Consider the following 24,750-nt stretch of genomic DNA (forward strand, 5'->3'; position numbering starts at 1 on the left):
AGGGATGCCTCTGTATTTCATTTTTTTAATCTCCACGGAACACATTGCGGGTCGTCAGCTATAAAATAATGAGATGTAGTGTCCCCCTTCTTGCTCCGTGTTTGGCAGGAATCCCACAGAACACAGGGGCAAGGAAGACATTGACAGCAGGCATTTGTTAATTACACAGCAGATCAAATGTAAGGCCTCCCTCTGAAAACACGGAGTGAAATTAAAATTAGGAAGGAGTAGAAAAAAGGAGGGGACTGGGGGGAATATGAAGACGAGTCAGCAGGGCCAGGGGTGATATGGCGGGAGATAAAGTGAAAGGACGTGCACATACTCGTATATACACACAGGCTTAGAGAGCTCTGAGTGACTGAGGGAAAAGGGAGATGGTCCAGCGGAGCTAACGTCGTATCATATCGCATTAGCCCTCAATCGATGGCGAGTCGCGTGCCAAGCGTTTTCCAGCGGAAGCAGGGGGATGAGTGCGGTGCTTCAAGACTCCGATTCAGACCTCGGCGCGTATCCACCATCAACTTGACACAGTCAAAACCCCACAACCCTTCGGATCACATCAGAAATCGATGCATGCAAGGCACTCAGCCATCTCAGTGGGATCAAGTGCACACTGTAGTATGTAGCCATTTTTGTTGCAGCGAGAGACTGGTGTATATTTCTTGTCTTAGCTGTCCAACAAAGCAGACAAGTCAGAGAGTATTTTAAAGATGAACAGCAGCGAATACTCCTAATAATAATCCTAAACCTGCTCTATCGAACAGCCCATGAGGTAGATCGCTGCGAGCACCATCGGGGATGTCTGAACTTTCTGTACTATACTGTGGCAAATAAGGCAGTGGTTTGCCTCATGATGCCTGTTTGGAGCATGACTGTGACAAAGAGGCTACTGCATTTCGTGCAACTGTGTCCTCCTTTTCAACAGTGTGGTTAACTGACTGACCTGTTTACCTCCGTTGCTAACAAAAGGGTAGTGTGTCGCCTTTCACACTGAGAAGAAAGACGGACAGATGAAAAGAGAGTCCGATTGAGGGAGCGAGATAAAGGATATGGAGAAAATTTGAGGAAATGAAAGAAATAAATGGAAATTTTGGAGGCTGCAACACCCACTGAGCTCAATTGAACTTAGGTGAATTTAGAGACAGATAGACGGAGGGAAAAAAGAAGCAAGAAAAGAGACAGAGATGGTCAGAATATGCATGAAGGAGCACTAATTAGAGTCATGGACACACCCATTAACGGCATGACTCATCCCAGCTCCCTCTACTTCCTTCATCTCTTTCATCTTTGAAGTCTTGGTGAGTCGGTTTTATTTCTTTATTCATTTTTTTTTTTTTTTACTCGCAAGGGCCCACTCGTGGAAGTACTGACCTCTTTCTTTCAAAAGGAGAGAGAACTTTAAGAAGAGAGGGAAAAACGGAGAGAGATGCCCTCCCATGATGTTTCATTCTGTAAAATATTTTTAAAAGATAGCAAAATGCAAAAACCAACTCTGGTCCCTTGATGCCTCCGTCTTGTTTGTGTAGTTAAAAAGAAAGCAAACTAGATATAGCACCTACAGTAAGAAAATAAGATATTACATTATTTGTTCTGCTTTTACATGCATTTATAGAAAACAAGCGTTGCTGCTCTGGCTCAGTATGCATTTCTTTTATTTTGATGATGACGTTTCAGCCTGTGAGCCTTCTTCAGGGTCAACAGTCATATGATTTGTATGATTGCTGACCTTGAAGAAGGGTCAAAGGACAATGCATCATCAAAATAACATGTGATCAGTCTTGGATACATGCAGTACCTGCGGTTTAAAGATCCAAAAAAGTTTATACATACAGTACAGTTCCTACATACTATATACAGTCCATACACAGAGGTGCCACTATTCACAGTCCCACACACTCAGTATCTACAATGCATGTACAGACTGCCATCAGCCAACAAATTTCACGCTGCTCATTGCACAACAAATAAAGGAAAGAAAAATAAATGCATAAATAAATAAAATAAATGCACAGTCAAAAGGACAGTTCACCCCAACAACAAAAATACATATTTTTCTTCTTACCTGTAGTGATGTTTATCAATCTAGATTCTTTTGGTGTGAGTCACTGGGTGTTGGAGATATAGGCTACAGAAAAGCCTGCCTTATCTTGAATATAATGGAGCTAAATGGCACTTGGTTTGTGGTGCAGAAAATTGCACCTCTCAACAATGTCTCTCTCCAGAACTCATGACTTGGTTGTTTGAGATAATCTACAGACCTTGTTGTGAGCAGTTTCATGCAGGAACTATTTCTACCAAATGACATCCGCCAACCAAATCACCGCACTGGAGGAAGCGTGCATCTACTCATGAACGAGAGGTTCATGCTTGCGATGGCATGAGATGTAATCATTAATGTGTCCTCCTCTGCTGAGCACATTAGCTAGCAGTAGATCCACGTTTCCTACTGCGGTTGGTGAGTGTAGCGCGATAGAAAGGAATGCTGTGTATGAAACTGCTCACAACAAGGTCTGTGGATTATCTTGAGTAACTGTGCCATGATTTCTGGACAGATACATTGCTGTTGAGCTTTTGAAATCGCTTGAGCATTTCCAGCTGAGTGCTATCTAGTTCCATTATGTTTGAGAGAAGGCAGACATCTCTACAGCTGATATCTCCAACACTCGGCAACTCAAAGCAACACAATCTAGACTGATAAATAGCACTATGGGTAAGAGGAAATATATGTATTTGGATTTGGAGATGAATTGTCCATTTAAGACTCAAAATCAAAGGTGATCATAAGTGTCCAACAATCTTCTGGGCCAATCAAATTTAAAACAGAAACAGACAATATCTGAATATCTATCACCGCTGTGCCAGAGGCTCCAATGTCAACCACTAGTCAATGTAAATGCCAGTGAAGCTCTAAATATCAGCCCATATTTAAATGTTATTTATTGATAACTTTTAATTATCTGACTTTGCTAAAAGATCTCTGTCAATCGTTTTCTTCAGCTGGGTGTTATGCTACTGTTACTATGGCAATGTTTATCCACAATGGACTGTATAACTTGGGCTCTTCAGGCTGAAAGCACAGAGAGGACATTTCTTTTTTTAGGCAATTTGGGTTTTACGCAGCTTAACTCCAGTGTAGAGTAGGTGCTATAGAGCTGTTAAGTACCTCTTGAAACAGGCTACTCACATGAACTCTGGTGTGCTTTTTCCAGGAGGATGTCACCCACAAAGATAAGCAGACCTTTAACTAATAGCATCTCCGATAATTCTTGGTTGGTAGGATTTTAGAAACATGGTGAGCATGTGAAAGTAAATATCTCATATTTTCATGAATGGGAAGTTGCCTTAAAATTGCTCTGATACAATCAACCACAGTGTGGTAGTCCAAGCACACGAGAGCCAGTTCTGATAATCATATGACCCAGGTCTGCTATTAATAGTGACAGTCTGAGATCTCTTTTCCATCGGCGCTCAGTCCCGCTCAGTCCTTTGCTTTCTTCTTCATTTAAAGTCTTCAGGAGAGATGAAACCCCAGGCGTAGCTTCAAGATCACAGTTATGCCCTCAGGGTAAAGCATGAAGGTCATGTTCTTCATCAATACAGCTCTGAGTTTAAAAGGACCAATCAATTTGACTTACTCCGCCACTTCAAAACACTGCCGCCTGGGTTAATCAATATTAATCTTGTCAAATATTTCATTAATGTTGCATGAAAAAATGAAAACACTGAATCTGAAAAAAAAAAGTCAGCCTGACACTAAGCAAAGGACATTTATAGAGAAGCACAAATTGACTATACTGAGCACTCAGGTAAAACTGGCTCATAGTTAAACCCCTGAAAAAAATAACTGACACATGAAACAAAATAATTTGTCTGCAGTTACATGAAGAGCAGCAGCAGCACAGGGTAAAAACTCGAGTCGAGCCAAATGAGAGAAGAAGGCTGTCTAAAACTATTTTCAGTCTGAACGGTACTTGTAACACAAGTCTTGAGAATTTAAAGTCCTTGAAACAGTGGGCTATCTACAGTATTTCATTTAAACAGACACAAACAGCCAGCCTCAAATAAAATTTTACACTACACTACTACGGACCATAAACAGTTTCCACAACACATTTTCATTTTCAGTTTGATATTCAGCCAACTCAATTTTGTAGAGTCAAGAGAGAGAGCCATTAACTATTCAATGCAACTGTAGGGGCAAGTATAGGTCTGCTGCTGCCTGTGCTGAGAGACCAGTGTCATTCTGAGCCACTCAGCTACCAGACACAGAAAATAGATCTCATTTGATGACACAGACTCATGTTATTTGTCTTAAAGCAGGTTTGTGTCTGGTAGTCACAACAGATCTGCTCATAAATGGCTCATAATTCACGAATATAACTGCTGGACAGCGAGTGCATTCATTTCCAAGCTCTTCTTTATAAAGGGCAGCCACAAAGACGCATTGATGCCTCTCGTGAAGTGGGCTATACAGAGTTGATAAGGTTAAGATACCAACTGCAACACACTGATGCAGATCTTGACATTTCTTAGCATGGCCGTGAGATACATGGCATGTAGCATGGGCTCCCTTGTGTAGCACAAATGCCCCACTGACACAAGATGCTGGTTAAGACACAAAGTAAGGTTGCTATATACCCTTAGTAGACTTACACACATCTTTAGGTTTATGTGTCCGTGCGCGTGAGACTGCATGAGTTTGTGAACTCCCACCTGCCAGACTGCCAGGCCTCTGAAGTGTAGCAGTGGCGTAGAGCTCGTGGGAGATCTTGTACTGGTCAGAAGCGTGGTGAGCTGCCAGTCGTTTGGGAGACAGAGTGGCATAGCTCCCTATGCCTGAACTCATCTGCAAAGACAAGAATTGTGAATAAGCTCAGTTCTACACCGGTGCAATTACCGCTCATTAAATTACAGTGTGTTGGCAGCAGATACGTAACAGCTGACACAGCTGATATGTCTCAATTTGTGTGGTTCGGATAGAAAGCGTCTGTACCTGTATTTTTAAAAAAAAATTTTTTAATTTACTTTGCCAATTTACTTTTGTGTCTCTATCCAAATTAAAAACTTTTGTAAAATGGGCTTATGAATTTAAATCAGCATTTTGTGTAAACCATGTCCAAACCACTTAGAGTTAAGAACATAATTTAGGCTAAGAACACTCAGGCAGAAAATACTTTTTTATCATGGCACAGTGCGAGATATTGGATATAAAACATCCAACAAATTTACCTTCAGAAAACAGAGTTTAGATCAGATGCATTTTTGGAAAGATGGTCCATTTGAAAAATTAAAACGGACTTGTATAGATTTATGTTTGAAGATATGACTCAATCTGTAATTGCTCTGGAGTGGCACGATGCCATTCTTTGTCATGATTAAAGATCTGACAAAGTGGACATGAATATAATCCTCCCTCTCACGCCGAGCTGCTTGGCATCAATCAATAATATGAGTACACAATATCGTACTTAAATAGAAAGCTTCAACTGTCAGTTACAGCTTTGTTCAAGAATAGCAACACTGGGTGTTATTACTGTAAATAATGCACTTAAAATATAATCTTGGTACTATTATGCTGCATCTAACAACCACTGTCTGTAGAACAGCTTGCTCTGTAATGAAAAACTGTAAATGTGTACAAAACCGTATGATAAACAGGGTAAAATACACACATTTCTCCAAATTATTTGATTCAAAAAAATAATAAGCAAACCAGTGCGGTGCATTAAATATTAGTATTTGCCACAGGGGAAAATCAACATGCGAAGGTGCATGATATAATTCATTTGTTCATCAATCTTCATATTGATTTTACTCAGACTTTGAAGAACATAATTGCATGAACTCCAGCGCTGTTGCCATGGTTCCATTCATTACAATGTTTAATGATCTGCAGCCTCTGCAATGCAATTTGAATGCAAGCTTCACATACAAAAAAATATTCTAACATCAAATGAACCTCTTTCTACAGGTGTAAGACTGTGACGTTCTGTACCTGGTGAAGAGGGGACGATGATGAGCTGGCCCCTCCCCCTGCTGCTGTAGAGTTGGGTGGAGATGCGACTCTCAGGGGAGACCCGCCCCCTCCTGCTGTTGTCACAGCAACTGTGGTGCTGGGAGACAAATGAGCAAGGTGACATCATTTGTATGAAGAGTAATAGCTTCAAATGATTCATTCCATTTCACATGTAGGAACAGTTACATGCTCGTATGAGAATATTTCATATTCTCTCAGCATGGCAGCATAGCTTGGAGGACAATAACCTCTAAAGGCAATTTTCCATTCAAATTCAACTGTAGTCACTCATTGTTTATTTATCTTTCCTCTCATGCTGTCTGTGAAACTTATGAACGGGACTGGCATGAAAATACAGCCACTCCTTTATCCACCTTCAAACGCCATCGCACCATCAGTATCAACAACAATACATCAAAATCAATATCAATACAACAGCGACTCTCTACCTGTATGACTTGGCCAGTCGATTAGCAGGAGACTGTTTGCTGGGAGAGGAGGAGGAGGATGGCAGGCGCTGAGTAGTCGAGTACCCCGGTGTGTCAGAGGCTGATCCCAGGCGTTGGAGTTTACCCGGGGAACTGGATCCCGAGCCTCCTCCTCCTCCTCCAGAGAGAGGGGAACTGACACGCTGGCTGGGTAAGGTGGAGCTGGAGTAGTAGATACCTGGAGAACAAGTGAAGGGAGAGAGAACTCAATAAAGGCTGACATCAGTGGTTCTTAGAGTCTCTGAGTGGGGGTCCTGGAAAGGATACCACCTAGGAACTCTATTGTGCTGCTGGAGGACTTCAATGCTCATGTGGGCAACAATGGAGGAACCTGGAGGGGGGGGGTGATTGTGAAAAATGGTCTGCCCATTCTGAACTTGAGCGCTGCTTCGATATTGGATTCCTGTGCTAGTCACAGATTGGCCACAACAATAACTAAGCACAGAGTGATTCATAAGTGTACTTGGTACCAGAATATCTTAGGCCAAAGATCATAGACTGTGTAAAAGAAGAGGGCATAGCTACCATGACATCACCCATTGATCTGTGGACTACTGTTCTAAAGCCTCAAGTCTAGCAGTGGTTCCCAAGTGACTACCAGGCAGATACTTGACGCAGACAGCAAACTAACTCAATGACATGGCCAAATGAAAGTATGACACTAAAAGTATTAAACTGTGTGGACCTTGAACTAGAAACTGAGACGAAATCTCGACCCCACGGCTGGACCAGTTGGGAACAACTACTCAAAAGCATACCCTGCCTTATCTTGTATTTCACTCTAAATGGGACCATCTGACTATAAAGCAAGGAATCTCTTTCTGTTTATCCTTCACATATCTTGCAAGTTGCTCATCTGATCTACCTCACACTTGCCGGATGTATTGCTGGGGATCTAAGGACGTGCAGTGTTGATTATGGTGCAATTTGGACATGCAACATGTTTAATTTTAATAAACTTTAAACAAACAAGTGAACAGGGCTCTGTAGAGCAACATAGGCAGGACTTCAGGACTCTGCAGACGGGGTATAGTCCCTCCCTCGCTCATTATAGTACATTCAGCAACAGATGAAGAAAGAGAGACCGAAGGTTGTACATTGTGGCAAACTCAAGCATCAGCAACCTAAGTTTCGGAGTAGTCTGAGTGGGAGGAAGTTCACTGCATAGGTCAGCCTCTCATTGGGCGGAACGAGCCACCCGCTGAAGTCCTGCCCTACCACCTCCGGTTGTGTAGCAGTTTTCAACCGTTTTCAACACGTCCTTTATTAACTTTTGCGGTTTTTGATCTTGCGGGGATGTAGCCATTTTTCTGCCATGGTTCGCGTCCTGTAGGTGATATTTTTGTGGGCGTGTTACACCAAAACCTGTTTCCCCCTGGCAATATTTTTGCAAGCGCACCGTTGCTGTGGTACCGCCCAGAATGACTGTGATTGGTTGAAAGAAATACAAGCAGCCGGAACGTTTTTTTCTCCAATCTTAAAGTGAGAGTCGGCCCAGCCAGACCTTTCTTTTCTTGAGAAAGGTCTGGTGAGTGAGACTAGTTTCGGAGTGACAGTCTTGAGGCGGGACCAAAGGAAGCGCAGTATCAAGTGTGAAGTTGTTGGGATGAGCAGTTCTCGAGAAAGCTGCAAGCTAACCACAGTACCTCACTCCTGTCTGCGTGCACACCGCAAGAGAGGAGAGGAAGGGAGAGACCCTTTGGTGCTGCTGCCAGAGGAGCCACTGACTGGGTTTACTCTGAGCAGCAAGTCGCTAAAAGGGTTTGAAAAGTCACTACAGGTCTAGGGAGAAAGTGTGTGTGTCAGGTGCCAGTGTGTGAGTAGGGGGGTGGGGATAGTAGCATTTGCCATATAAGATTCACTGCTTGTTTGAGCTCATCATTCATATTAAATATTTTGGGGCGTGCCCGGCCAGGCATGTTTGAGCACTACACTGGTAATTTACAGAATGAACATGATGCTGTATTGAAGAAGACTTAAAACTAGTGATTGAGGCCATAAATATATTAAGGAACTAGGCTTGTATATTATCGGCTAATGAAAAGAATACATGTTTAATTCTGTGTTGGCTTCTCCTTTCAGACCCAGAGATAACCTCCTTGGCAAAGATCAATGATCGACTTTGTGTTCATATCATCAGATATGCATCCCTAACGTGAGAAAATAAAACATACTGCAGGCTCTGAAAACATTTTACAAGCAACAAAGTTTTTGTTCCAATTCTCACGCATGTCTGTCAGTGTCTCCGAATGTCATCTCTGTGTATCCACAGCGCTTCATGCTACGTCAGATTAATTTATTATAAGGGGAAAGCATTGCCGTGAACGGACATGGAGAGGAACAGGAGCAGAGAAGGAGAGGTGAGTTCTTACCTGACCCTGCCCCAGTTTGTGATTGTTGCTGCTGGGCTGCACGAGTAGATGTCACCTAAGTGGTTGCGGGGGAACACAGAGCGAGTGAGGGAGGAAGAGCCATGACAGGGCAGAAGGGATGAATCGAGGGAGTGATTAGTGGGGGGAGGCAGAAGATGAGAGAAGGGAAAGGGAGAGACAGAGTTAAGAAAAACGGGATAAAAAAGAATACAGAATAGTGGCCATCAAAAACTTTTATGCACAATGAGTACAGTCAAGCCTTTGAGGAGTCCCAGATGAACCTCAAGCAGCTAGTAATGAAATCCCCGCAGAAAACAGAGGGTGATTCAAACAGACTCATAGAAACAGAGTCCTAGGAGTTCAGCTGACTGAAATCATTTTTCATAAAGCCTTGTTGCACCACCTACTCAAAGGAAAGGAAAAGCTTACATGGTCCGCAGTGTATTCATGTCTTCATATCTATGATCTGTCATCACATAAACCTCAATATTCACAAACCCTGAGAATAATTGAATCCACTACTAAAATTGGACAAAAGAGCAATGATTATCACACAATGTACTGTGAGTCAGAGTCAAAATTAAAGGAGGGTGGTGGAAATGTAATCAATTCCTAACAGACAAAAAGTGTGTCGTGTGTGAGTCAAAGTTAGAGCGTAAGAAGCCTTTCTACAACACCACATGCTGGTCGATCCTAATATATTCCCCTAAGTCTCCGGAGACGGTAGGGGAGAGCATATGCCGGTGCTCCACTGAGCCTCATATAGCCTTATGTTGATGCTTAAAGCTGTAAAGGGGATTCAAATACATTATTACTAGTCTGACATGGCTGCAGTTGTACAAGGCCACATTATGCAAGCACAGTCACTGAGTCACCTTGGAGCACTGTCATCATTGCATATACAGTAGTTACTCTCGGGTTGTCAGGGAACTTGAAATACTCAAACCTTCTGTTTCCTAGCATTAACGTTATGAATACTCACACTTTCATACACCACTTGTCTGACGCTGTTCCTGTTTACTGAAAGGATGGACTGGTGAAACGACGCACAGGTAAAATACACATTGAGCTATGGCAGCTTCTGTGTATCATCTTACATGTTCTTGGCTCAGCAACACGCTGACACTGTGTCTTTGTCTGGGCGTTTGTGTGTAGATGTGAAAGTGCTTATGAGAGGGTTCAGTATAGCATTCAACCTTGAGTTGCTGATCCAGACTGATCTCAACACACAAGAGGTAAATCCTGATGGAAGCTGTAACTTAACCTGGCTCAGCTACAAAGGATGGGCTGAAATTTACTCTCAACCCCAAAACCCCTGGAAGGTAAATATACAAGTAGGAGCATCACCACAGGCAAAATCTGTGTCCATGAAGTCAGAGATGGAAGTGGTTAAACAGTAACTGGTTAATTTGAGTCCAATTAAAATCAGCTGTGGATATGCTCTTTTTATTAGCGCTCCTATCTAGGCCAGTAGCAGGAGTAAACACAATTCCTGCCTTGCTTCCTTCTCACACAAGCGACTTTGCAACTATAATTTGTCAAAATTACGCTGAAAGATTCTCAGTGTCAACAACTTCCATGAGTTTGATTCCACAAATCACGATTTCCTCAGAAGTGTCAACAGCAATCCCAGTCGCTCAGCACATTCAGCCGAAATCAAGGGTCTCATTTTTCCGCCAACTTCCATAAATAAACCTTTTTTGATGTCAATTCCTTCCAAACAACAGAGAATATTTATGTCTTTGATGCTAGAAAGGCACAATCCATTCATGTTGTTCTCGGTGGTTTCTCTTGATTATTCTTATTCGTCCTTGTTTTTGGCACCTAACTGCTTCAACACTGTGCAACGTGGAAACTTCATTCAAAGTGCTCAGCTCAATGAGAACACCATCTGAGTCACTGTTAGTGTTCGTATCTCTCCTGCTCTCCAAAATATTCAATGCTTTTGTTGCATTTTTTCCCAAATTAAATGAATGGGCAAATGTTCAGTTAGAAAAGGTGACATCACATGCAGAGTGGGATCAAACTGTAAAAATCTTCTTAAAAATATCACTTCAAATTCCTCATTCCCCTGCAATTGTCACTCTTCATACATTTTTGTTTTCATGAAAATGCAAAAAAACTAAACTCTAAGCAAACAGGCTTATACATTTTGCGCTATGGGCCTCGAAGTGACAGCAGTGTCACCCAACTGCCCCACTGAGTCAGCTGAGTTAACAGAGACTAAAAACACAAAAAGGGGCTTTATCTCATTCCATTTCCCACATTTTTGACACCACGAACACATAATTTACAGCGATGAGTTCAGCAGAGTCCACTCTTTCTCATTGTGTAAAAACCTAAGTGATATAAAGGCGCACTGTTTGAGTAATAAGCTAGAGTTTAAGTGGTGCTTCTCAGCTTGATCTCCATTAAACAAACTGTCTGACTCAGGAGGCGCTCTCAGTTACCATCACCATGGCAACCATTAATTGCAGGTGGGGGCACACAACTGTTGGAGACTGGCTGATTAGACTTCTTCTTTGATCTCTCTGGTGTCACAGCAGCGTTACTGCAGATGAACACAGGTGTTATTTATAAGTGAACAGTCTGATACTGGAGTCTGGATTTTCAAAATAAAAGCCTCAAGATGTAACAGGAGTTTATGGCAGACTCCATGAATGCTGAAGAATTTCAAAATAAAACCTCAACTACTTTTTTCTTAACACAGACACACGCGCACACACACACTCCTTCTACACAGCAGACCATATAGGGCTCAGACTTCAGCTGAAGCTTTAACCTTATTCCAATCGTAACTCTCATTTCAACACTATATTTTGCCTCATTTATCCTTTTTGTATTATTCTAACTCTTCATTCTCCTTCAGCTGCCCCTTCATACACACTTAAACCAACAATGCAGTTTAGCTCCTAGCCATTTATCTAGTGATGCTGTTCAACTCCCAGCGATACATAAAGCACTACAGTCCAGCTTCAGGCTTTCCAGGCTCCATCTACATCCATCCATCCATTTTCGTAACTGCTTATCCTCTTGATGGTCGCCGCGGGGGGGGAAAGAGGCAGGGTACACCCTGGACAGGTCACCAGACTATCACAGGGCTGACACATAGAGACAGACAACCATTCACACTCACATTCACATCTACAGGCAGTTTAGAGTCACCAATTAACCTGCATGTCTTTGGACTGTGGGAGGAAGCTGGAGTACCTGGAGAAAACCCATGCACGGGGAGAACATGCCAACTTGCTGTGAGGCAACAGTGCTAACCACTATACCACTGTGCCGCCCTCCATCTACATGTACACAGATATTTTCCTTTACGTTTTGGCCTCTTGTCCACCAGCAAACAGAGCTTTAGGTCACTAACCTGGGGAGTTTTTAAAATGCCTTCTAATGTCCAGATTTTTCAAAATTCTGGACATGCCTGTTGTTATTTTGTGTAATGAACATACGCTAGAAACAATAGCAATAATGGCGGACTACCGGTTTGCTGACGTTTTGTTAGCACTGCTTGGTCTAACAATTACTTTACACTTAAACTTAGTATTGCTGCACCATTTCAAAGACAAACTGAGGCATCTGCTTCACCCAATGTTTTACTCCACAGTGTCTGTGGCTTAAAGTCCACCAGAAACAGAGGTTGAACCAGCAGATGGTGGGACACTTTCCAAAGTGGGACTGTTGTTGAAAAGGACTGGAAGGAAAACTTTCAGATACCCAGCGCCTCACTCATGTTTGAGTGAGCACCTACATCCTTAAAATGGTGATGAGATCTCCAGGAGGTGTTTTGAAAAAGGTGCACTTTACTACCTTTGTGACAAGGGGAGTCTGCTGATGAGAGCAAACGCCAGTGAGCGTTCTGAGTCGTTTTTGCATGCTAGAGTGGACGGAGGAATTTTGTAAAACGAAGGTCATGTGGACAGAATTATTTTTTACAACAGAAGGGGAAATTATTCGTTTTCAAAAACATCTGAAACCATGTAGATGGACGAGGCCTCAAGCAATGCAGTATAGCTCCTGGCTGTCAATACACCATTGCAGCTCAACACCAGTTTTTCAGCAGCCAGCAATTCCACTTCAATTTCTTCAGAAATTACATTCTCTAGCTTTCATCATCCCTCTGGAACTGAGAAAACCTGGTGTTACAGAGACTTACACCATACATGTAAATAATGTCAGTCATGCTGTAATTGAGCATTTTCAGACTGCAAATATAAACAGTTTTAATGGGATCATGTGCTTAAACGTGTCAGTATCAATAATTTTACCATAATATCCTGGTCTTTCTAATAGCTGGAACTAAAGCTTACCACGGATTAATGCAATTAGCCGCAGTCTTTAAAGAAATGCTCGAGTATTTGAGGCGTCAAGGGAACCTATGATAAGTGCACAGGTAAAAGTGTGTTACGGTGTCACCTGATGTGTTTGTTTGGGCGCACATGGATAAAGGGCTATTAGAGAGTGGATTATTAAAAGTGTCTCTAAACAGCCAGAGAGAGATCTTAATCGGGATGTGAGCCACTATTCAGAGCAGTGTGCGCCATAAAATCTCCTATATAAGTCCCCTGTGTTAGTTTAGTAGGTTATGAAGCCAAGTGAGCGATCTAAGGCTGATGAGATGCAGGCCACAAACTGAGTTTAAAGGGAGGTTGTTTTGCTTTTCCTTATTTTCTATCACATACTGTACATGATGTTACAATGTCAGATGTTCATATTAAACGTGGCTAAAGCATCAAATGATGAGGTAAAAGTGTATGAAAGTAATCCCTGTGTAATCCCCAATCCTCTGGCCAACATTTATTTCTACTTTTGAGACAAGCTGAGGTGTCCTCATGACAGATTTCTTTATATGGCTATCTGCTCCGGGCACACTACAGCATGTGTTTACATTACATAGCCTACACTATCACATGTAGCAACATGCTAACGTCAGGGAAACCTGTAATCATTCCTGCTGGAATATGTTTAGTCATGAAGTCTTTAGTTTTGAAGTTTAATGAAATATTTTTCACAGTAGAAAGTGCCACTATACTCTGTTAAAGTCAATCCCCAGGCTCACTGCTACTTGTAACCTCAAGCTAACATCAGGGAAACATGTCTGCCGATGTTAATTTCTCCATGTTTTTGAATTATAATCTTGCTTGAACATGTCCAGTTGTGAAGATTTTTCTTTAGAAGCTTTCATGAGTAATTTTGCTACAGTAGGAAGTGCCGCTACACTCGGTTACAGTTAATTCCCAGGCTCACTGCTACTTTAGCTCAAGCTAACATCAGGGAAACACGTCATCTTGGTTGTCTGTGGGCACCTGTGTATGTCTCTTCGCCAAGCACACAGCGAGCAGGAGAGAGAGGGGGGTGGGTGTGGGGCAGGGACTGAGCTAGGGGGTGCGAGTGCGCATGCACCGAGGCCTCTGCTGTAGCCTGGAGTTTGTTTAATAGTGACAGGGAGTCGATAATGGCAGACAATTTAGTCTCAAAGAAATCAAAGAATGCGCCATGGCAACACTTTGGCTATAAGCCAGACGAAGGAGGCAACCCTTGTTTGCACTGATTGAGTCAGCTGCAAAATTTATTTGTAAGGAATAAAAGAAACAACTTGTTACTGTCACTCTGTTGTCCTAAGGTCGTTTTTTATTTTAAATGAATCAACTGCGCCCCCAAGTGGTGAAAATCTGGTATTACCGACTTGATGCGGGGTTTTTTTGTTTGTTTGTTGTTGTTGTTTTTTTTTACAAAAAATGGACTGTTTTGTTTTTTTTTCCTCATACCGACCCAACTCTAGTCACTACTCTCGGTTACAGGCTCACTGCTGCTTTAGCTCAAGCTAACATCAGGGAAACATGCAATTTTGGTTGCTGATGTTAATTTCTCCATGTTTTCAAATTATAATCTTGCTGGAACATTTCCAGCTGTGAAGATTTAAGTTTAGAAGCTTTTTATTATTCTTTCACAGTAGAAAGTGCTGCTACACTCCGTTAAAGTCAATTCTGAAGCTGCAAGTACACTGCTACATGTAGCTACATGTTAGCATTAGGAAAATACGTAATCTTTGTTGCCAGTGTTGTTAATTTGTCCCCAATTTCAGCTCATATTTCTGTTGAAATATGTCCAGTCATTAAGATTTTTTAGGGTAGAAAATGCTGCTATACTCCGATTCAGTCACTCCCCTGGCTGCAGACGGTGCAGACCTGGAGCTTTTTGGGAGGGTGGCTTAAAGACACAGGCTCTAAAACAGGGTGTCTCAGACAGAGGGTGAATGCAGGTGTTCTTAGCATTAAAGTATGTAAACATGTCCATGTGGAAACCCAAAACACATATGATGATGTAGTAGCTGAAAATGAGTCATTTAAGAGCCCTGTTGATGGTTTATGTTACTTGATTGTGTTAAACACTGCAGATATGCTACAGTCATCAAGATGCAAAGTGAGACAGAAATAGACTTTAGAGTGATGAAGAGGTGAGTGGGTGAATGAATAGATAAACAGATGGATGGGTGATCTGCTGGGTAAATAAATTATGAGTATGGATAAATTGTTGGCTGAGTTTACTAATAAATAGAAAGCCTGATGCACCGTGTGAGGGAGAGCACTTTCTCCATCCCATTCTATGTCATCTTGCAGCGCTGCTTCTATTCTCCTCCAGTAAAACACTGGGATGTTTGAGGTGCCATGTATCCATGCATTATTAAAGCAGGGCCTCTCAGGGTTATAAATACCCTACAGAAGAGCAGCAACATGCCAGACCTCTCACTCTCACTCTCCCTGAGCGAATCACTTGTGCAAACTTTTGTACACACATGGAGTGCACAATAAACACCCCCCCCCCCCACCCCCCCTGTGTGCGTATGCCTGCAAGCACACCAACAAAAACCTGCATGTGCTGCACATGCATGCACGCTGCACCTGCATATCTACATGTAGCAGCACTGGCTTGCGTAGAGCTATTCATGAGCAACAAGCCCTGCTGACAACACTGGCCCCATTACACTGACAAGCCAAAAACATCAGAGAGGAGTGTACACACACAAATACACATACACTCGTGCTCACATAGACAGAGATGGTGAGCAGAGAGGACAGGAAGGGAGGGGGGAAGGGGGGAGGGAAAAGAGGACAGGAACACTGCAATACAAGGGAAACAGAGGACAAGAAATATTATAGAATTCAGAATACAGACAGAATAAAAACTCCTTTTTGCGCTATCTGTCTATCCATCTATATACCCGTCTATCTGTTTTTCTATCTGCCTCCTGTATTCCCCACATATTAAGGGAAGGAGCTCTCTCTGAAACCAGCTCTGAAATGAGCTTTGGTGGGACTGTGGGGGGGAAATGAAATGAATAAAAGTGTTCATAAAGACAGATATCACCTCATTCACCTTTCTCTTTCAAAGACACGCGCACGAGTAGACAAACACACATATATACACAACACAAAACAAAAATCCATTCAAGTCAAAGAAACCTTGCTGGAAACATGTGCAGGTACTTTCAAAGATACATAAACGATAATCTCAAAGGGCTGCGGTCCCTGTTAAATAATTATCTGGTTCATAATCATTGACCTAATAATATTTCCTCTTAGTTTAAATTCATAACCATCTATCACAAACGGAACATTTGCCCCAGACACTGGCAGCACCTTTTAATGAAGCACTGCAGCTGCTCACTGATTTAGCAGACGTGTGGGTGTCTGTTTGAAAGTACACGCCTCTGTGTGTGTGTGTGTGTGTGTGTGTGTGTGTGTGTGTGTAAGCATATGTGTATGCAGTATTACCATTGATATGTTAAGGACATGAAAACTGGAAATAATTGGCTCCTGTAGGCTGCAAAGTAATTAGGTGGGTTTTCTCTCTTCATCAGCACACTGCTGTGATTAATATGTGACTTAGTCTCCAGCTTTACTTCTCAAGCCCTTATAAACAAGACACTTGCTGGGATTTCTCTGTGTGCATTTAATCATCTCTTCATTGTGGTCTATGACCATCTGATTACCTGTCTTCTTCTTAACAGCTTTAAGGAATTTGTCTAACCCCTGTCTCTCACCTCCTGGCAAATACAGACATGCTTTGGGTCGCTTTAAAAGCCAGTAGTTGTGACTCCACCACTTCAGTGAGGCTAATTAAATGTGATTCTGTATAGATATGTACTCGAGCACTGATCAACTACACCCAACTGTGATGTCAAACAAATGCACGTACGGTGAGGGCGCTGAGAGTCACGTGTAGCTGGAGAAGCGCTATGTAAGACTGTGCATAAATAAAGGGGGTTGAGGAAAAAGAAGGGCGATGTTCGCTCAGTCTGTGACGGAATCTGAAGAGCAGCATATACAGTATATATCTCAACACTCTTTTTCTCGACATGCCCTCAAAGAGCAAATAACACAACGCAGCTGCACTTATAAACTGTGAAGAACTCACTTCAAGTGAGTTACTGTCACGTCCAAACTCCTTTGATGTCTGTGATTAAAACGCTCTGGCCATCAGCACACTGTACAAGTTTTCTAAGAAACACTCAAGTTTACACGATTTGATCGTGTTCGAATTTCTGTCAGTCTGCCTTTTTCCATCATCATCAACACCTGCATGCTCGTTATCATCTGCGTGCAGCAGCGTTTCCTACCTGGTTGTAGCTGTGCACGGCTCCTCCAACCTGCCCGCTGCGCTGAGGAGTTGCTGCGGAGATGCTGTCGCTAAGGGCGAGGGTCTGGTTGCTATGGTAGCTGGCAGAGTACTGGAGCGAAGCCTCCGGGGTGGAGTTGAGCTGCAAGGAACTCTGGGAAAGAAGAGCCGGTCCTACCGATAGAGACAGGATTGGTGTATGGTTGGGTAGGTGGTGGGGGATGAGTTGAGTTTGTACGTGAGCGTGTGTGTGTGTGTGTGTGTGTGTGTGTGTGTGTGTGTGTGCATATACAGAGAGAGAGAGTAGAGAGAGATTAAGAGTGAGAAAGAGAGGGGGCGTGAAGGGGAGAGATTGAGAGGCGAAGAGTGAAATGGGGAAGAGAGAGAGAGCAGCAATTTAGAACAGATAGTGCAGCAGTGCAGCACTCTGAGTTGGAGATGGCATACATAATTTATTAGCAGAGGGAAAGAGAAACAGAGGAACAGAGAGAATGGGAGGAGGAGGAGGAGGAGCAGGGAGATGGAGAGGATGGGAGGAGGAGGGCTGAGAAGAAGAAAGTTGTAATGGATAGAACACCTAATAACTTGATTTGTTACCTCCCCAAACATGTTCATTTTTACCTCACACTGTCGACTCGAGAGAAACTCACTTGACCCCTCGTGTGAAACAAAAGAAAGTTGTAGTTGGGAATGAATTACTAAACACTGTTTTATTTCTGTTGTTGTTTAGTACGCTTTGCAGGATATTAAAATATTCATCATATACCTTATCGCCTCGAGGACACTCAACTTGCATACATTTTAACAGCCTAAGCATCGTTTCAAGCGTCGACGTAGAGGACTATACAAACCAAATCCGCTTTAGTCAATGATGAGCATGGCTGTAATAACATACCCCACACACACACACACACACACACAGAGTTCAGTAGCAGCATCATCCCTACCACCTGACGCAGCTACTGCTGTGGCATCAAATAATAATCCCCTCTCTCTGATTCCCCATGCTGCGCGCATAAAGCTTATATTGATCGGGAATAAGAACATCATAAGGCAGTTTGTAAGATGGACTATCTTCCAAACTGCAGCGATGAGGGGAACTGCGAGAAACCACTCGATAGTCGATGGCGTTTGTGAGAGTGGTTATAAAGGTTATCTGTATGTGTTTATACATGTGGTTTGGTTTTATTGAAGAGCAGTTAGGTCTGTGACCTGTTCACTCAGTGGGGTATAAATATTTCATGAAGTTGCTATTTTTAGTCTCTCTCCCTCCCGAATACAAATCCCATGTATATAACGTGTGATGTCACAGTTAGCGTGAGGAAAAGTAGGGTGTTTTTTTTTTTCCATACTCTCCCAGTTCCTAAATATGAATGTGTCCTTATAAAGTCTACAAAAAGTGTCTCACCCTGAGCTCACTGCCATGTTAGTTTCTTCTTTCCCCCAAAATAACAAAGGCCCCTTATTATTATTCTCCCGTATCTATTTGCTGGCTCTCTCTATCTCTCACTCTCTCCTTCTTTCTCCCCAGAATCCCTCTCTCCCTCTGCGCTGTGAACCAAGATCAACTCCTCTGCTTCTTGCCTTCACAAAAGACTTGTCTTTTCTCATCTCGATTCATCCCTTGCTTTTTATGAATTATTAAACAGCACTTTGAGTTACGAAGACTGAGTGGGAGCTCCCAAACTCATCATCGCTCGGCCTTGGTGTTTGTTACATTGTGTGACAAAAACTGTGTGCGTTCAGTTTAGTGTTCATATGTGCGATGTAAAGTGTGTTTTTGCTGGATGGTCAGATGATAGGGGAGCGATTAGGTTGGTCGATGGGGAAATAATGTATTTAGGAGCTCGTGGAAGTGCTCTGTGTGTGTGTGTGTGTGTGTGTGTGTGTGAGAACAGCTTGTGCGTATGAGTGATAGAAAATGCAAAACACTGTTGCTAGCAGGGTTTTAAGTCATTTCATGCCTCTGTCTTTTCTCACGTGAAAAAATGAACATTTCAGCAGGTCAGTCAAATTATGAGCGCAGCTGGGTTAATTTCCTGTTTTGCCGGTCCGTTGTACAAGCTCAGCCTGTTGGATTTATGCAAACGGACTGAAATGACATTCGTCATTGTGACACACTCTTATAAATTAAAAAGTAGCCTACATCAGCAATCTGTGCCGACAGCGTCACAACACTAAATCCAGCTTGTACTGCGCTAGTAATGAGCAATATCACAATGTGATTAGTAAAATATTATGTTCATTAACGGACCAACGGAGTCACTAGTGTCTGACAGGTTGTGTCCAATTTACTGCCGAGCCCGAGCACTGGCAACATGAAAAAGATCAAATTTCAGTAAAGGTTGCAGGGAGGGGTTGAGCAGCGCATGTTCTGTTTGCGTACTGGACAGCACATGTGTTTTTAGGGGGTGACAAGAGGAGACAGGGCAAATTTAATCTCTCAAGAAAATTTAAACTGCACCAATGTCAGGGTGTCTACAGATACAAGCAAGTTGAGACTTTTTAAGACCTTTTAAAAACCACCTTATATGGAAAATGACAACAATTGGGTGAATTAAGTTTAATGTGTTTAATTTAAATTTAATTAAATTAAATTTTTCTTTGTTCTGTCCAATGATTGTGAACAGTCATTGGATCTGTCAGGCGGGAAAAATTTTCATGGTAATGTGACCAAAAATATTTAAGACCAATTGAATCTGAGACTTTTTAAAGCCTTAAATTAAGAAAACCTAATTTTAAAAAAAATTAAGACTTCTTAAGGCCCTGTAGACACCATAAATATGGCAACACTTTGGATTTGAAGCCAATGAAAGAGGTGTCCCACTAACCCTGAGTGACGCAGCGCTGCCATTTTGAGCTAAATGTTTGTCGGACAACCTGCTTCTAATCATTCCTGTCGTTTTCCTTGAAAGCAATGGATGAGGAACAGCTGATTCATGAAGTTAAAATGAGAAATTATCAATATGAAAGCACCTATTTCCTTAGAAAATACAACACAAGATGGAGGCTTGCTGGCGGAAGTTTGCCAGGGAGCTGAAAGTGTCTGGTAAGTAAAATGACCATTGCTAACAACAAGCTAGACTGTGTGTCATTTACAGTAAATATCACAAAATAAAATGAATGTTTTCTGTTTAAATATTAATATTACACACATAGGAAGATATGCAGTAGGCTACTCTGAGTCTGATCTTGAGAGCACAGCTGATATTTAGGCCTACAGTGGTTTGTTTACATGACCTAACAGAGATGTTTAAGGGATTCAGTGTGGACAGAGGGCTATGATGTTATGCAATGCGATGCGATAGTCTGGCGTTCTTTTGCTCTTGGGACATGATCCGTTATGTTCCACTCAGGAGCGCCTGCTGAGTCAAAAGGGACACTTGGTAAAATTCTGCATACTGGTCTGGTCAGTGTTTGGCTTACGTTGAAAATTTTTAGTCAAACCCTGATTGTGACCATCATATTCTGACCATGAAATGTTTACACACACGCACCTCACATGAACTCACAAGGGTTATAACTTTTTAAAAAAGTTTTCAGAGCACAAACACCAGGGCTTTGAGAAGTAAATTTCATTTCATGATATTAACTTTTCTTGCGAGGTTGGGTCTCTGAACACTTATTCATCCGCACGGCTCTGTTGTGACACCTCGCCAACTACAGTATCAGCCGACAGCAAAAAAAGCTTCCCTGTTTTGTGCCACCTTTCACTGAAGACAGCGACATGTCACTACTCTGTGTATTTACCGCTAAGCTATTTGCAGCGCTGCCATTTGGGGGGAATACACACACACACACACACACACACACACACACACGTGCGCACGCACACACACACACACACACACACACACACACACACACACACACAAATAGTGATGCTGAATTTATCTGCATCCACACATTGTGATGCTTTTGGTAGAAACCCATTTGCAAAATGGGAAAAACAGCTGGGTACAGAGCACCCACAATAAGAGTGCTCACAATGAGAGTGCCATCTATTTGGACTCAGATAAAGCCGGAGTGACAGGGATTCAGGCATTTGCTACAAAAAAAAAGATAAGAATCAAATTATCTGACACGTCTCCTCACTGTTCTGCATGTGCTTAAACATGTAACCTGTTTCTTATCAAAGGACGCCAGCTACAGCAATTTGGGGTAAATCTTCCAAACCAGGTGTCTAGCCTTTGTGCTATCCTACATGCACAGCTCATGATCTGTGCACACTGTACAAGCATTCACATATATATATATATGTATAAAGGTTTACCACGCTGGCCAGCCCATTCTAAGAGTACTACGAATGGCACGTGGTAAACTCTTTGCAATGAAATGTGCTGAGCAGCATGTACAGTTAAGGTTCCTAAAATGCCATCTATTATAGCAATATCAACTATCAAAAAGGTCAGCAGACAACAAGTGAAATGGGAATGCAGTGTTCCAAAACCAATGACCTGCAAAGAAAATGCCGAGCACATTTTGCAGGACCTCACACGCAGGCTGCCTCTCAATCATTTTTTGGATTGGTTTTATCACAGTAGATGGACCTACATGATGGAAAAGCAACATGAGACTGGATAGTTGTTGGTATAAATCCAGGAGCAGCACGGTGTGTTAATGGGATGTCTGCTTCACTGCTGTCTGTTTGTGTCCACATCAAATGAGCAATGACATTTGTATCTGCACGTAGAGCAGCAACTCTGGTTATGAATTAGGTCTTAAAGGAATAATTTAGCCTCACTATTTCTGTATCAATTACTTTACATTACATTCATAAGACAACTTCGTTTTTCTAGCATGGCTCTATGAACAAAGAACTTTTTGGCAAGACTTCTTTCCACGGCATTGTATAATCTATGTTACACAGATTGAACCTAATGCATTAATTGCCCCATTCAGCTGTTCTGAAGCTTGTCTCGTGTCGCCTCACACTGTTCAGAGGACGCTGATGGTTGGCAGCAGCAGTAGCAACCAGTATCATTCTCAAGGAACGAAAGGCTACCAGCGCTCCTTGTTTCTCTAGATCAGTGGTTCCCAACTGGTGGGTCATGGTCCAAAAGTGGGTTGCGGTACAGTACATTAAATTTCCAGCACAGAGCTTTTATTTTGAAGTGCTGCTTCCTGCTGTAGAGTGAGTGACTCACAGACAGCTGCTTGACAGAGACAGCAAACTAGCTCGATGACATGTCTAAACGCAAGCATGACGCTGAGTGTATTAGACTGTGTGGACCTTGAAGTAATGACTGAGGAAAAATCTGGACCCTGTGGCTGAACGGTTGGGAACCACTGATATACAGTATACCTGAGTGAAATCTCAGGGAGGTATTGGGTTTAATTCAGATAGTTTAGGGAAGTAATCTCAGGGATACATTTTGAGAGACCTCAAAACAACACACTGGGTTTGCAGGATAACTTTGAAAGCACTTAGGGGCCCAATTGTTAGACACCCCAATACTCTCTAGTCTGTCTAATAGTGTCTAGTTTTCTCCTGTTAGTTTTGTTAATATAATAGGCTGAAACATTTTTGTATTTATCTGTCTAGTATGTTTGCTTCTGTATTTGGGCCTTGTTTGTTTGTAGATTACTTTTTTGATGAACAGTATAATACTTCAGCACCAAAAGGACCACATGTATATCAAGTAAACCACCTGTATAACACTGAACTTGTGAAGAAAACATTGTTCATCTTGCATGTCTTCGATTGACAAAGAATCCATACACTGAGAAAATTCTTGATGAATTGAAGTAATATTGATCCGTGTTTCACAACAGCAAAACTATATCAAAACATCTGCTTCCAAACGCTTAAAACAACACGTGTGAGTATGATCCAAGTCACATTCATCGAGCCATATGCTCAGTACTTCGAAAACTGACAGCACTTTCCAAAAGGGCGCTGAACTGAAAGTGAAACTTACCTACGCTCTCTTCAATGCCAGACTCCATTGATGAAAAAAGTAATTTTACCTTGCTGAACACAGGAGCTGCTGGTCTACCACTGCCTTCATGGGTAGTTTGTTTGTGTTGTTATGTGACTTTGCTGAAGCCGAACTAGCCCTTTTAAACACCCTAACTAACCCTTTTAAGTAACAAAATACAAACAAACAAACTGATCAAAGCAGTGGTGGATCAGCAGCTCGTGTTAAGTGAGGTAAAATTACTGTTTTTGTCAATGGAGTCTGGCTTTGAGAAGACCATAGATTAAGTTTTACTTTCAGTTCAGTAGTTAAGTTTACTGTTAAAAGGGGCTGTCTGTTTGAGACTGGGATTATACTGCAGGAGTTGTGTGAGAGTTTGTAAATGGATGTTTTGATGTTGTTGTGCGGTTGTTAACCATGGACCTCTATGACTTCAGTTCATTAAGATTTTTCTCCAGTTTTTGATTCTTCAATCACCAGAGGCATGTGAATAAAACATTTCCTCGCAAATTCAGCGTAACATGAGGTGAGTAACTAACACACAATTGATCATTTGAAGGAGGGTGAAGCATTCCTTTAAAGTCCATGGTTTTGGAGTGCATTTGTTAATCGACTATGCCAACCTACAAAAAAGCCCAAACTACAGCTTTAAACGCATGTCTCTAACTTGTAGTGTGTGAGGAATATACAAACCTTTCACACACTCTTACCTAATCTAACTACTGTATATACTTAATGTCTCACCTGGAACAAAATCCTCCCTCGACTCAATTTGCTTACTGTAAGTAGAAATTAAATCTAAGTGAGAATTCAATATTAACACAGGGAATTGCTGCACTTACACCAGATGTCTAATGTCCTACGGGACTAATAACAGTACATTTTCTCATTTCCTTTCAGGAAACAAAAATAATTACCAAACAATACACATCGTAATCCTCCCATACCTAAACCAACCACAGGTGTAGTTTTTATTAGGACTGCTTTGGCATCCGTTCCCCCACTGTCACTCTTTTTAAGGAGTCATGCAAAAAGAAAATTTGTTTGCCTCTGCTGAAGTGGCCACTAGAGTCAAGCGGATCTCGATTTGATCTATCAAGTGTTAATAAAGTAACAAACTAATTTCCCATCTAGTAATAACATAATTCAAGGACAATTGTACCTTTATGTTCTTTGACTGAAAGCAGACTTACGTTCTCCACTGTCAAGTATTCCTGATTCCTGGAGGGAGCGAATGCAGGAATCCACCAACTCCAAACCAGTGGTCAACTCATCCTCGATGTCCTTCTGTCCATCCGCTGCGTCGGAAAAAAAGAGGATGAGGATGTGAG

General features: G+C 42.0%; 1 protein-coding gene across 3 annotated transcripts in view; it reads right to left on the reverse strand.

Moving 5' to 3' along the window:
* Window positions 1-24,750, reverse strand: part of ctnnd2a (catenin (cadherin-associated protein), delta 2a) — a 363,304-nt gene that overhangs the window by 180,882 nt on the left and 157,672 nt on the right. For all 3 annotated transcript variants that reach the window (XM_049565221.1, XM_049565224.1, XM_049565223.1), the window contains exons 5-10: window positions 24,613-24,717; window positions 17,500-17,672; window positions 8,877-8,931; window positions 6,466-6,682; window positions 5,996-6,113; window positions 4,714-4,846 (exon numbers count right to left, since the gene is read on the reverse strand). In XM_049565221.1, coding sequence (XP_049421178.1) covers window positions 4,714-4,846; window positions 5,996-6,113; window positions 6,466-6,682; window positions 8,877-8,931; window positions 17,500-17,672; window positions 24,613-24,717 — 801 coding nt within the window. The remainder of the gene's footprint in view (window positions 1-4,713; window positions 4,847-5,995; window positions 6,114-6,465; window positions 6,683-8,876; window positions 8,932-17,499; window positions 17,673-24,612; window positions 24,718-24,750) is intronic.

Source organism: Epinephelus fuscoguttatus, linkage group LG21, assembly GCF_011397635.1.
Source record: "Epinephelus fuscoguttatus linkage group LG21, E.fuscoguttatus.final_Chr_v1".
NCBI classification, from domain to species: Eukaryota; Metazoa; Chordata; class Actinopteri; order Perciformes; family Serranidae; genus Epinephelus; species Epinephelus fuscoguttatus.